Source organism: Erinaceus europaeus, chromosome 1 (genome assembly GCF_950295315.1).
Source record: "Erinaceus europaeus chromosome 1, mEriEur2.1, whole genome shotgun sequence".
In the NCBI taxonomy this organism is placed as follows: Eukaryota; Metazoa; Chordata; class Mammalia; order Eulipotyphla; family Erinaceidae; genus Erinaceus; species Erinaceus europaeus.
In genome coordinates this window covers 108,982,958-108,996,040 of record NC_080162.1, presented here as the reverse complement: position 1 = coordinate 108,996,040, position 13,083 = coordinate 108,982,958, and the positions used below count along the sequence as shown (strand labels likewise).

The 13,083-nt window shown below is 42.2% G+C and overlaps 1 protein-coding gene across 1 annotated transcript in view; it reads left to right on the top strand.

Moving 5' to 3' along the window:
• ENTPD1 (ectonucleoside triphosphate diphosphohydrolase 1) overlaps positions 1-12,525 on the top strand; it is a 133,415-nt gene extending 120,890 nt beyond the window's left edge. The window contains exons 9-10 of the mRNA XM_060193083.1: positions 5,842-5,979; positions 11,138-12,525. Coding sequence (XP_060049066.1) covers positions 5,842-5,979; positions 11,138-11,344 — 345 coding nt within the window. The 3' untranslated portion in view covers positions 11,345-12,525. The remainder of the gene's footprint in view (positions 1-5,841; positions 5,980-11,137) is intronic.
• The last annotated feature ends 558 nt before the right edge of the window (positions 12,526-13,083 follow it).

Sequence of the window (13,083 nt, the reverse complement as noted above, 5' to 3'; positions counted from 1 at the left end):
AATTATATCATTTTATTTTATTTATAAAAAGGAAACATTGACAAAATAGGATAAGAGAGGTACAACTCCACACAGTTTCTACCACCAGAACTCCATATCCCATTCCCTCCCCTGATAGCTTTCCTATTCTTTAACCCTCTGGGAGTGTAGACCCAAGGTCATTGTGGGTTGCAGAAGGTGAAAGGTCTGGCTTCTGTAATTTCTTCCCTGCAGAACATGGACATTGGCAGGTTGATCCATACTCCCAGCCTGCCTCTCTGAAAGAGTAGTTATTACTACTGGCCAATGCTATTGACAGCATAGAGAACATGAGTGTTATCTTCAAGTCGTGTTAAATTTAACCAGGATTCAGCAGGCATGTTAGAGAACCCTAGATGCACTCAAAGGAATAAGTTCATTGGCAATCTTTAATAACTTAGCATAGAATGACTTAACCAAACAAAAAAAAAGTCTGGTTTTTTTGTTTTGTTTTTTGTTTGTTTGTTTTTTGCTTCCAAGCTTATCACTGGGGCTCAGTGCCAGAACTATGAATCCACTGCTCCTGGCAGTCACTTTTTCCATTTTATTGGATAGGGCAGAGTGAAATTGAGAGAGGAGAGGGAGAGAGAAAGAGAGATACCTGTAGACCTGCTTCACTTCTCATGAAGTGTTCTTCCTGCAGGTGGGGAGCAGGGGCTCAAACCTAGTTCCTTGCACGGGTCCTTACGTTTAGTACTATGTGTGCTTAACCTGGTGTACCACGGCCCTGCCTCATTATCACTGTTTCTTATATGAATTCCAGCAGTGAGCAGTTTCAGTTATAGAGACAGACCTTGATTCTATTTCACACTTACTTCTTCAGTTCTGTTGTTATTTCTTTGTTGACCCAAGTTGTAGCTTTTGGGATCATAACCACACTCAGGGTCAGAAAAATGATAAAGTCATATACTGGTTCCCTTTTTACAGAAGGAAAAATCGATCTCAGATTTTCCTGAGCAATCTTCCTCTTCTATCTCTTTGGGCAGGATTGAGTGGGAAAGCAGTGTGTAAGTGTTATCACTGGTATAGAGCCGTAGTTTCATCAGAAGCTTCTTCCTGAAGCAGGGTACATACATTCCACATTCTTCTTCCACCCCCAGATCAGTTTATGAACTAGGAAGACAGACAATTCAAAGATTAAACCACATTGTATTAGAACCCTTTCTCAATTGCCTAGGTCCAAGATAATAAGTATTTCTTCATAAACATACAGCATACATTTTTCTTGTCTGAGAGACTGAGTCACTCAAGATCCAAAGCTACCCAATGATGATTTTCCAATGCAGAGGTATGGGGACTTCTTTGGAAAGAAAGAAAGAAAGAAAGAAAGAAAGAAAGAAAGAAAGAAAGAAAGAAAGAAAGAAAGAAAGAAGAAAGAAGAAAGATAGAAAGAAAGAAAGAAAGAAAGAAAGAAAGAAAGAAAGAGAAAGAGAGAGAGAAAGAAAGAAAGAAAGGGAAGGGAGAGGGAGTCACACAGTGGGTTAAGTGCACATGGCACAAAGTCCAAGGACCGGCATAAAGATTCCGGATCAAGCCCCCAGCTCCCCAACTGCAGTGGAATTGCTTCAAAGGCGGTGAAGCAGGTCTGCAGGTGTCTATCTTTCTCTCCCCCTCTCTGTCTTCCCCTCCTCTCTCCATTTCTCTCTGTCCTATCTAACAATAGTGACATCAACAATAACAACAACAACAATGAAAAACAAGGGCAACAAAAGGGAAAATAAATAAATATTTTTAAAAAAGAAAAGGAAGGGAGAAAAATTGGTCACCAAAGATAGCTCAAAACAGCAGCTGTTTTACGTTGACACGGTTACAAAAATGAATCGTGGCTTTCAATTTCATGGAACGCAAAGGGACTAGAAAAAAAATGGGTGCTGTTCGCACTGGCATTGACAGGAAAAGAAAGTCTGTGCAAGAGCCTGGAGGTTTGGGGATTTTCCTGGATGTTCTGTCATCTGGTGTGAAGGGAAGGGCACAAGGGCACATAGGGCTTTGGGAAAGAGGTGTTCAAAAAAGCTTCAGCACACTGCAGTTTACAAAGCCAGAGAGCCCTTTTGCAGTTGGTGGTTATCTGTGAAGGAAGATAAGCATTGTAGAGTTAAGGTGACTTGACCCATGGATGGCTATTTGTTCAACAGGAAACTTAGTTTTTTCCAGCACCCTGCTATAGGGTTTTCCTGCCAACATCACCATGTGGAAGGTCGCAACTCTAATACTACTTGCATTTGGGAATATCCTTTTTAGACACCATTGGCAGAGAAAGAATGAACAGTTGCTAAGCAGGTACTATCTGCTGAAAATTGAAATAGGTGTTTTATACCTGTATTGTCTATCCCTGCTTTGCCCCCCACCAAAAAAAGAATCAGAATGAAAATTATTATATCCACTGATTAAGTCTAGCAGGGTGTGCCAAATCCCCTTGGGTCTCTGAAGTAGAAATGATAGAAAATCAGGGGCTGGGTGGTGGTGCGGCCAGTGAAGCACACAGTGCTAAGCCTAAGGACCCGTGCCAGGATCCGGGTTTGAGCCGCCACTCCCCACCTGTGTGTGGGGGGATGCTTCACAAGTGGCAAAGCAAGTCTGCAGGTATCTTCTTCTCTATCTCCCCCTCTCAATTTCTCTTTGTCCTATCCAATACAATGCAAAAAATGGCCACCAGGAGCAGTGCATGTGTAGTGCTGGCACTAAGCCGCAATGATAATCTTTGAGGTAAAAAAAAAAAGAAAGAAAGAAAGGAAAGAAGGAAGGGAAGGAGAAGAAAGGAAGAAGGAAAGAAAGAAAGAAGAGAAAGAGAAAGAAAAGGAATTAGTGAAAGGGATAATTCATGATTATTTTCTAGTAGGTTAATTGGAGGGCTGGTCTTTTTAAAACCAGACATAACCACCTTTCTGTTCTGAAAAAGTCCCCTGATGTGATCAGCCCAAGAGGAAAACACTGTAAGAGTCTATGTATGCTGATCACAGCTTATTCGTGAGTACACTCTGGGTCTAGACACCAGCCTCATGAGCTTCTAGCCATTCCAGGGAAATTTATGTCATTCCTGAAATTTTGTCATAGCTTTTCATAGAGAAGGTGGTAAAAAGAATTGAAAGGATGGAGAGATAGAGTTGAAGGAGAGGGGAAGGTGGACATCCCCATTTGGAGAGCACAAAGTATTGACTCCAGGAGCATTAGCTATAACTATGATGAACCAGGTTGTTTCATGTCTTTGACTTTCTTATTGTTAGACGCTATCGTAATTAATCCTTAGCAGGTTAGACTTTGTAGAAAATGTACAGATTTTCCAAAGGGAGGGGCTAGGAATGTTCAAATTTACGGAGAAATTCTGCCTTTTACTTTTTTTTTTCCTTCCAGGGTTATTGGTGCCAGCACTATGAACCCACTGTTCCTGGAGGCCATTTTTTTTCCCATTTTATTGGATAGGACAGAGAGAAATTGAAATGGGAGGGGGGATAGAAAGGGAGAGAAAAAGATAGACACCTGCAGACCTGCTTCACTACTTGTGAATCATCCCTCCTGAAGGTGGGAAGCGGGGGGCTCGAACCCAGATTCTTGAGTAGGTCCTTGTGTTTCATACTATGTGCACTTAACTCGGTGCGCCACTGCCCAGCCCCCAAAATTCTGCCTTTTACAATCCTATGCAGTTGTAGCAGCTTCACATGGGGCCCCAATAGACTTGGAATTTTGTGCTCATAAGGGTTCTTATGAGCACATAAGGGACAGGTTCGCTGAGTCTACATCAGATGAGTTTTTTGGTTGTTTTTTTTTCCCCCCATAAAGGAAATGCAGAGTGTGATTACAGAAAGTAGAAAGGACTTTATTAGGTAATGCCAACTGATGGAACACCAGGGTCTCAGGAGAATGCAGAGATGTTGGTCAAACAGTACTTTCCAGGACTGTGATTAAAAAAAATACAAATTCCAAGCTAGATTATTTAAAGAACTCCATGAGAGTAGGAAATGGCAGCTTAGTGGTGGACTTAGCTTGTCAGAGGTTGGGAACTAGCAGGAATCGAGTTGAAATAATCCACACTCAACAATTAGGGTTTATAGATGGAATGTTCCTTGTACCTTGGGAGACAAAAGAAATAGTCAAAAAGAGGTTGGCCAAGTGGCCAAGATATATCTCTCCCACCTGTAGGGTGGAAGCTTCATGAGCAGTGGAACAGGTTTGCAGGTATCTTTCTCTCTCTAGTTCCTCCTCCCCTCTCAATTTCTATCTATTTTAAACAATATTTTATTTATTCATAAGAGTGATAGGAGGAGAGAGAAAGAACCAGACATCACTCTGGTACATGTGCTGCTAGGGATCGAACTCAGGACCTCATGCTTAAGAGTCTAACACTTTATCCACTGTGCCACCTCTTGGGCCACAATTTCTATATATTTTATCAAATAAAAAAGAAAAAAAGTCTGTCACAATTCCTAGTACATGATGCAATTAAAAAATGTTAGTTCTTTCTCTGCCCAAGGTATCTGAGAGGGATTATCTATGTCAAAGGCTGAGAAAAAGGGCAGCAGATAGAACTCTGGGATGAGTTACAGACTCCCCTGGCCTGCTGCCTCTTACTGAGGGCCAGAGAATAGTAAAGTAAGCTGTGGGCATCTGGCCATATCTTTAAAACAACATGGAGAGGGGCAGGGCAAGGTTGGCAGACAGCCCTCAACATCTTCTTTGGGGAGAATGATGAGTATAAAAGGAAAGGAGGACATTGGGAACTCATGAAGACCTCTTTACATAAGAGAGAGAGAGAGAGAGAGAGAGAGACTGACTGGGTTAGAGGGCAATATGTGAGATGCTGACCCTTTTAGCAGTCCTGATCATAATGTTCCCTAAACTATATGCTAGGCGTGGTTGTCAAACTTTCCTGTGCATATTATCCATTGGTTATTTTGTCTAGAAGCACATTTTGTGTTGAGAATGCTGAGAAGGGGACTAAGAAGCTCCCAGAGGGTGCTGATGTCAATTCCAGCAACTAAATCTTTTAGGATACTTCTTCCTCAAGCTGAGGTGATAAGCCAAAAGAACCTGGTCAGGCAACATAGAAAAAAATGTTGATTCAAGAGAGGTTAACTGATTAACCAGAGCTTTTAATAGGTTAATGTGATTGTGGTTCATAAAGGATGAAAAGGGGTGGGCATGGTTAAGCGCACATAGTACTAAGTGCAAGGACCTGGGTTCAAGCCCCTGCTTCCCACCTGCAGTGAGTCTGCTTCACAAATGGCAAAGCAGGCCTGTGGGTGTCTGTCTTCCTCTCTCCCTATCTCCTCTCCCCTCTCAATTTCTCTCTGCCCTGTCAAAAAAGAAAGGAAGGAAGGAAGGGAAGGGAGGGAGGAAGAAAAGAAAGGGAAAAAATGATGGTGGTGGGGTTCCAGCTTGTGCCACTAAGAGCAAGGATCCGGGTTCAATCCCCCACTCCCACTGTAGGGGAGGGGGAGACACTTCACAAGTGGTGAAGCAGGTCTGCAGATGTCTTATCTTTCTCTCATTCTCCATCTCACCCTCACCTCTCAGTTTCTCTCTGTCCTATCAAATAAAATGGAAGAAAAATAGCTGCCAGGAGCAGTTGATTCATAGCACTGGCGCCAAGCTCCAGAAATAATCCTAGTGGCACAAAAAGGGGGGGGGGGGCTGAAAAGGTATACTGAAATTCACTGTTTACGAACCTACTATATCAGAAACTTCCTGGATTATTTATTGATATTTCATAGGAGTGGGTAAAGGAAAAAAAGTTTTTACAGACCCTGGCTAGCTATCATAGTGAAAAAGAGGGGACAGAAGAGGTGTCTGTTGACAAGTATGATAACTCCTTTGTTTTGTTTGCAGCTGAAGAAACAATATAAAAATATAAAGGAGAATTACCTGAGTGAATATTGCTTTGCTGGAACCTATATTCTCACTCTCCTTCACAAAGGCTATCACTTCACAATGGATACCTGGAATAGAGTTCATTTCATGGACAAGGTAATTTGGGTACTCACTGAAGTGGGGAAGGCTTGGGTGGTAGTGACTGACAGACATCAACCTGCTATCAATGTTGGTGTCATGTCTCATTTTACCTCTAACCAAGCTGGCATCTTGTTTCAAGCCCTTCTGAATATGTCAGCCAGTCAGCTGTGAGAATCCCATCTCAGGAGAGATATCTGCATGTTCAGTCTCATCTTTCTGATCACATAACAGTGATTAATTCTTTACAAAACATAAAATAAGGAGCCAGGTGGTGACACACCCCATAGAGTGCATGTCACTATGCACTAGGACTCAAGTTCAAACACCTTGATCACCATCTGCAGGGGGACAAAGTTTCATAAGTGGTGTAGCAGTCCTGCAGCTAGTGTTCTTTCTCTCCTCTCTCTACCTCTGTCTCTTTGTCTCTCTCTCTCTCTCTCCCTCTTTTCTGATCTTGTTTTTCAACTTCTGCCTGAGAGTGAGAGCATCCCATATTCATCCTTCTGTTTCTGACTTATTTCACTTAACATGAATTTTTCAAGGGCCATCCAAGATGCCTGCCTCTTCCCTTCTCTATCGCTCACCCTCTCTGTCCCTCTTTTTCCTTCCTCTTCCTCCCTCTCCCTGTCCCCCTCTCTCTGCAAATTAACCAGCTATAACAACTGCAACCACAGATGTTTTCTTGATCTGAAAACACTGAATAGGAAATCATGTTCTTCCCAGCCTCCTCCTCCTACCCCACCCCTACTAGAGTGGAATCCCCTGCAGAAATCTCCAGCCTTAATTCTTGCTTCAGGACCCAGACCAGTGTCTTGCTCTAGGGCAGATGGGCCAGGTCTGCCCACAGTTACCACTATCGTCAAGCCACGCCCTCTGGCCAGTACTTGGCCGTCCTCAGTGAGGCGCCCCTCCTAGGTCCCCCACCCCCCCAAGCTCTGATCCTGAAGAGGCCACCCTCGCGTAGTCCAGCCCTCCTCAGGTCCCACCAGCTGCTACTTTGAGGCAACGATGAGAAGCAGGCGCTCTGGGGAGCCCAGCGGCATACAAGGGGCACAGCCTCTGTTCACTTCCTGATGATAGAGCTGGGGGATGGGGGGAGGAAGGGCTTGTTCCCCTGCAGTATCTGTTCTGTGAAGTTTGCTAAATGTAAGGAAAGCTTAAATTCTTGTATCTTTAAAAGAGAAAAATCTTATTTAACCTTTTTGTGTTCCCCCTCTTTCCTCTCCCTTCCTTTCCTTGTCTCTCTCCCTGTCTGTCTGTCCCCTTCTTCCGCCCCTTACTCCCCACCCCCCATTGCTCTTTCCCTCTCAATTTCTCTATCTCTATAAAAGAAAGGGAACAGACCTCCAGAGGAATGGAGGGAAAAAAAAAGGAAGAAGCTTCTGGGAGCAATGGCTTCATTGTGTAGACAATGCCCCAGCAATAACCCTGGTGGTGGTGAGGAAATATAGATATTATTATTCTTTATATATAATTATATTATTATTATTTATATATAATTATATATATTAACATCTTAGTAGCTATAATGTCCTGTATGTGGACTTCACCCTTCATCCTAAAGGTCCTTTCTAGAAAGGGTAATCATGGCTTCTCATGAAGAATGAAGGTCTGAGGAATTGTAACTTTAAGGCTGAGCAGTTCAAAAGTTCAGTGTGACATTGTGGGGTGAATGGAGTCAACAGGGGTTTTGCTTAAAAGCCAGGTTTAGTTTGAGCAGTGCCTTGCTTTGCTTTACCAGAGCGCCCCCTGCAGGTATCAGGGCATAGAGATGTATTTACAAGGTATCAGACCCGAACTGCCCCTGCGGCTACAGACAGACTATGACCCACATAGTCGACGACTGCCACCTCTCCAGATTCAAAGGAGGTCTCGAAACTTTACATCAGGCTCAACCTGACGCTGTTGACTGGCTACGGAAGAAGGGCAAACGCTAGAAGAAGAAGGGCATAGAGATGTATTTACAGCTTTTGTCGTTCGTGACCAACTCATGCCTTGATGAAAAATATCTACAGCAGTGTTTCTTTCCTTCTTAAACCCCAGACCCATTAATGAGGAGGGAAAAACCCACACCCTTTATTAAATATTTCCATTTCAAACAAAACAAAGAGTGGAGGCAGAAAACAGCCTTGAGGACAGTTTAATTACCTCTTTTTACTATTATTGGATACAGAGAGAAATTGAGAGGAGAGGGGGAGATAGAGTGGTAGAGAGACACCTGCAGCACTGCTTCACCACTCGTGAAGCTTTCCCCCTGCATGTGGGGACCAGGGGCTTGAACCTGTGTCCTTGCTTATTGTAATGTGTGCACTTAACCAGATGCACCACCAGCTAGCCTCTTCATTACCTTGTCAATACCAAACTTGGTAGTTCAGACACAATTTCCCCTTTATTTTAATATTCTAGTTTTCCTAGTATATTAGCATAGTTTTTTTGTTCTATTTAAAGTGTGTATCTGGGGGGCCGGGTGGTGCCCTATCAGGTTAAGCACACATAGTACGAAGCTCAAGGACCCGCACAAGGATCCCAGTTCAAGTCCCCCCACACACACCTGCAGGGGGTTTCCTTTGCAAGCAGTGAAGCAGGTCTGCAGGTGTCTGTCTTTCTCTCTCCATCTCTATCTTCCTCTCACCTCTCAATTTCTCTCTGTTCTATAAAAAGAAGTGTGTATCTATACCAAATGTACCCATGATTTATATTCTTTAAATTCCAGTCTTTATAAACTCCTAAAGAGCCTGCTTTGACATATGCAGTCAGATAAGATTTGTATCTCCCCTAAAGGGAAGTGGAATCTTTCATAAATTATTAATTTCTGGGGCCAGGTGGTGGCACACCTAGTTAATCACACACATTACTGTGCACAAAGACCCAAGTTCAAGCCCCCGGTTCCCACCTGCAGGTTGGCACTTCACAAGAGTTGAAGCAGGTTTACAGGGGGTTCTCTTTCTCTCTCTCTCTCTCTCTCTCTCTCTTCCCTTCTCAAGTTCTCTCTGTCTCTAATAATAAATAAAAATATTTCTTAAAAAATATTAATTTCCAGTACTGGCAAGAAAGGAACATTTCTTCTGGGAACTGCCTAAAATGGAAATTGGCACAACCTTTTGGGGGAAACTTTTGGCAAAATGTGCCAAGATTCTTAAAAATGCATCTACCATTGTATTCAATTACTCCATGTCCAGGGTTTATAAATAATTGGATATAAATGAGCAAAAGGTGAATGTGAAGCAGGACAAGACCCCACTGCACAGTGTCACAGGAAGATAAGCTGCCACACTGTGCTTTTGCTTGAAGGGAAAAAGTCTGCTTTTTTGCACAATGCAAAATGAGAGTCACTTTGACTCAAATCAAACTGAGCTCCTTCAGAGAATGGCAGAGAAGGGGCCAGGAAAGGTCAGGACCTGGGTCTTTCCACCTTCTAGGATTCTTTCCTTTCTACTGCCTTCTGCTATAAAACCATGGCCCCTCCCTCCAGAACAAAGCCTCAGTTGCTGTCTACTACAGAAAAAGGTGAAGGGCACATGTCACCATGTTCAAGGACCTGGTCTTCAGTCGGGCTCCCCACCTGCTCTTAATGAGCGCTGGAGCAGGTCTACAGGTGTCTTTCTTTCTCTCTCCCTCTCTATATCCTCCTCCTCTCTCATTGTCTCTCTGTTCTGTCACATAAAATAGAAGAAAAAAAAGGGGTGGGTCAAGGGAATGTCTGCCAGGAGCTATGGATTCATAGTGCAAGCACTGAGCCTCAGAGACAACCATAGAAGAATATATATGTGGTAAGAAAGGGAAGTGGGGATGATTTCTATTGGGGGCTCTCGCTCAGATGTATAGAGTATGGGCTGATGTTTAGGAGGTTTGGGTAAGTAAATAGTTACATACACAGTTTCATTCCCCTCCCTTTTTTTTCTAACTAGTGAAGTATAGTGGTGTTTTGTTTTGTTGTTGTTGTTCATTTGCTTGTTTGCTTTTTGTCACCTGGGTTACCACTCAGGCTTGATGCTTACATGGTGAATCCATCACTCCTGCATTATTTATTATTATTATTATTATTTGATAGAACAGAGAGAAATTGAGAGGGGAGGTGGAGATAGAGAGGAAGAGAGAGAAAGAGACACCTGCAGACCTGCTTCACTGTTTGTGAAACATCCCCCCCTACAGGTGGGGAGCAGGGGGTTGAACCCAGTACACACTAACATGTGTGCTCTACCAAGTGCACCACCACCCTAGCCTGCCCCCAGTATAGAGGTTTTTATTTTCATTTGGGGGGTTATATATATATATATTTATTAATTTTTTCACCATGATCATGCACAACTCAAGTAACATGTTTACAAAACAATTCATTTCAACAAATTTTGAGGCAGAAACTTTTTAAAAAGGTACTCCTAGGAAGATGGCAAGGACATAGAGTGTTTTATTTTAAAAATCCTTTTTTTTTTTCCCTCTAGGGTTACTGCTGGAGCTCAAAGCCAGCACTATGAATCCAATGCTCCTGGATTTTTTTCCTTTTTATCTGACAGGACAGAGAAATTGAGAGAAGAGGGAAGGAGACAGGGAGAGAGAAAGACACTTGCATATCTGCTCCACAGCTCGTGAAGTGACTCCCCTGAAGGTGGGGAGCTGGGGCTTCAAACCAGATCCTTGCCCGGGTCCCTTGAGAGTCATGCGATCTTCAAAGGTGTATTTAAATTAAACTTTTCTGGACCAGGAAATTGGATGTCCACCAAATCCATGTCTAAATTTTGGGCATACAGTAGTGTAGCTCCAAACTCTCCTTAGTTTTTTGCTCCTGCTGTTTTCCCCAAAGCCATATTCCCAGTTCAAATATAAAAGCAGTAACTTTAGAGAATGTGGTCTTCTTTGCTCAGCATGATGGAGGGGATTGTAGAAAACTCATTGAGGGGCCAGGCAGTGTTGCACTTGGTTAAGCACATACATTACAGTGGGCAAGGACCCAGGTTCAATCCCCCTGGTCCCCACCTGCAGGAGGAAAGTTTCACAAGTGGTGAAGCAGGGCTGCACATGTCTCTCTGTCTTTCACCCTCTCCATCTCTCCCTCCCCACTCAGCTTCTCTCTTTCTCTATCCAATAATAAATTAGTAAAAGGTTTTTTTACAGAAAGAGTAATTTTAAAAGAGACTCATTTAACCCTCAACTGTCCTTTCCCCACTGTCTGCAGATACAGAACAGCAGCGTCGGGTGGAGTCTGGGCTACATGCTGAACCTGACCAACATGATTCCAGCAGAGCAACCAGTTTCCAGGCCTCTTTCCAACTCCACTTACGTCTTCCTCATGGTCTTCTTCTCTTTGATCCTGGTTGTCGTGGTCATTCTTGCCTTGCTCATCTTTCACAAGCCTTCATATATCTGGAAAGACATAGCATAGCAGGAGCAGTTGAAACCTACTGGCTGGAGCAAGAGGAAAAAGAAAAAAAACCAAAAACTTGTCCAGGGAGCATCTTCTGCCATAGTGGTATGCAAGGTTATCATCCTTGTTCACCAAACCCAGTCATGACAAGCCTGAAGCTTCCTTGGTTTTTGCTGAAGCCTTCATGGGAAATATCTCACTATCTTTTGCCTCAAGGACTTCTGACAGACATTTCTCTTTTGTGAGTCTCAGACATGCCCCCCCCCACCACTTTCTCTTTGTGCATTTTGCTTGTGTAATTCTTAAAGACTTTAGGCTTTTCATGATCTTTGTTTTATAAAAAACAGACAAACAAACAGACTATATTGACTTTGTCCAGGATAACTAAAAAATCCTCAGTCCTGTGATAGGAAGTTGTGCTAGTTAGAAAGAAATTCTCAGGAACTGGTTTGATTGTGTCCTAACAGGCTTCTTCTCTCTTGTTTCTCACTTATTTAGAAAGCCATACAATGCTTGGAAAGGGCTGACTTCCAGACCATTTTTCCAGCTTTCTAAACTAAGTAAATATGTGCTAGGGCCAAAGAGTCTGTCAAAGGGGATGTATGGATGTGCTTAGACACTTCTTATATGATGCTTAACCCAGGATAAACAGGGATGTGACAGCTACATATCCCTGGGTGAGGCCAAAATTCTAGAGTCAAACCCTCAGATTAGAGATTTCTTTTTTTTGTAAGCTGATCACAAACAGGTATTCTGTTATCAGGACATACTACATGGTAGTTATATACATGTCAAAGAGAACATTAGTTATGACTCAGGGTTGGAAAATGCATCTTTCAATATATCTGTTGGAGTTTTTATTGTGATACATTATATGTATATGTATATGTATATGTATATGTATATGTATATGTATATGTATATGTATATGTATATGTATATGTATATGTATATGTATATGTATATGTATACACACACATATATATATACATATATATATCATGAAATTCACCATTTTAACTTTTACAACTTAGTGGTATTTGATTCTTTACAAAAATGGACAACCATCACCATTAACTAATTCTAGAATATATTTTATGATCATGAAATTGACTACAGACAAGACTGTTTTGGGGTAGGTCAAACTTTTACTAACTTTCCAGTTGAAAATTAAACTTATTAACCAATTGTACCACAAAGATGCACATTGAGTTTTAATGGGCCAAAGAAAAAAAATCTGATATGAAAAGTTATATTTTATTGTCCCAGGCTTTTACTTAGTGAGAGAACTACACTGGTATGGAGTGGTATGCTTTGTTCTCATCATGGCATTTATTCTGTTAGTTTCCTTTTTTTTTTAACCAGAGCACTGCTCAGCTCTGGCTTATGGTAGTGTTGGGGGCCAAACCTGGGACTTTGGAACCTCAGGAATGAGTCTCTTTGCATACCCATTATGCTATCTCCCCCACCCCCATCATGGGTTTTTACACACCAGAATGTACTAAGAAGGAGATCTGAAGTTGTTTTGTTTTTTGCCTCCAGGGTTATCTCTGGGACTCAGTGCTGGCATTACAAAACCACTGCTGCTGGAGGCCTTTTTTTTTTTTTTTTTTTTTTTTTTAAATTTTTTTTTAATATTTATTTTTATTTATTCCCTTTTGTTGCCCTTGTTGTTTTATTGTTGTAATTATTATTGTTGTTGTTGTTGTTGGATAGGACAGAGAGAAATGGAGAGAGGAAGGGAAGACAGAGAGGGG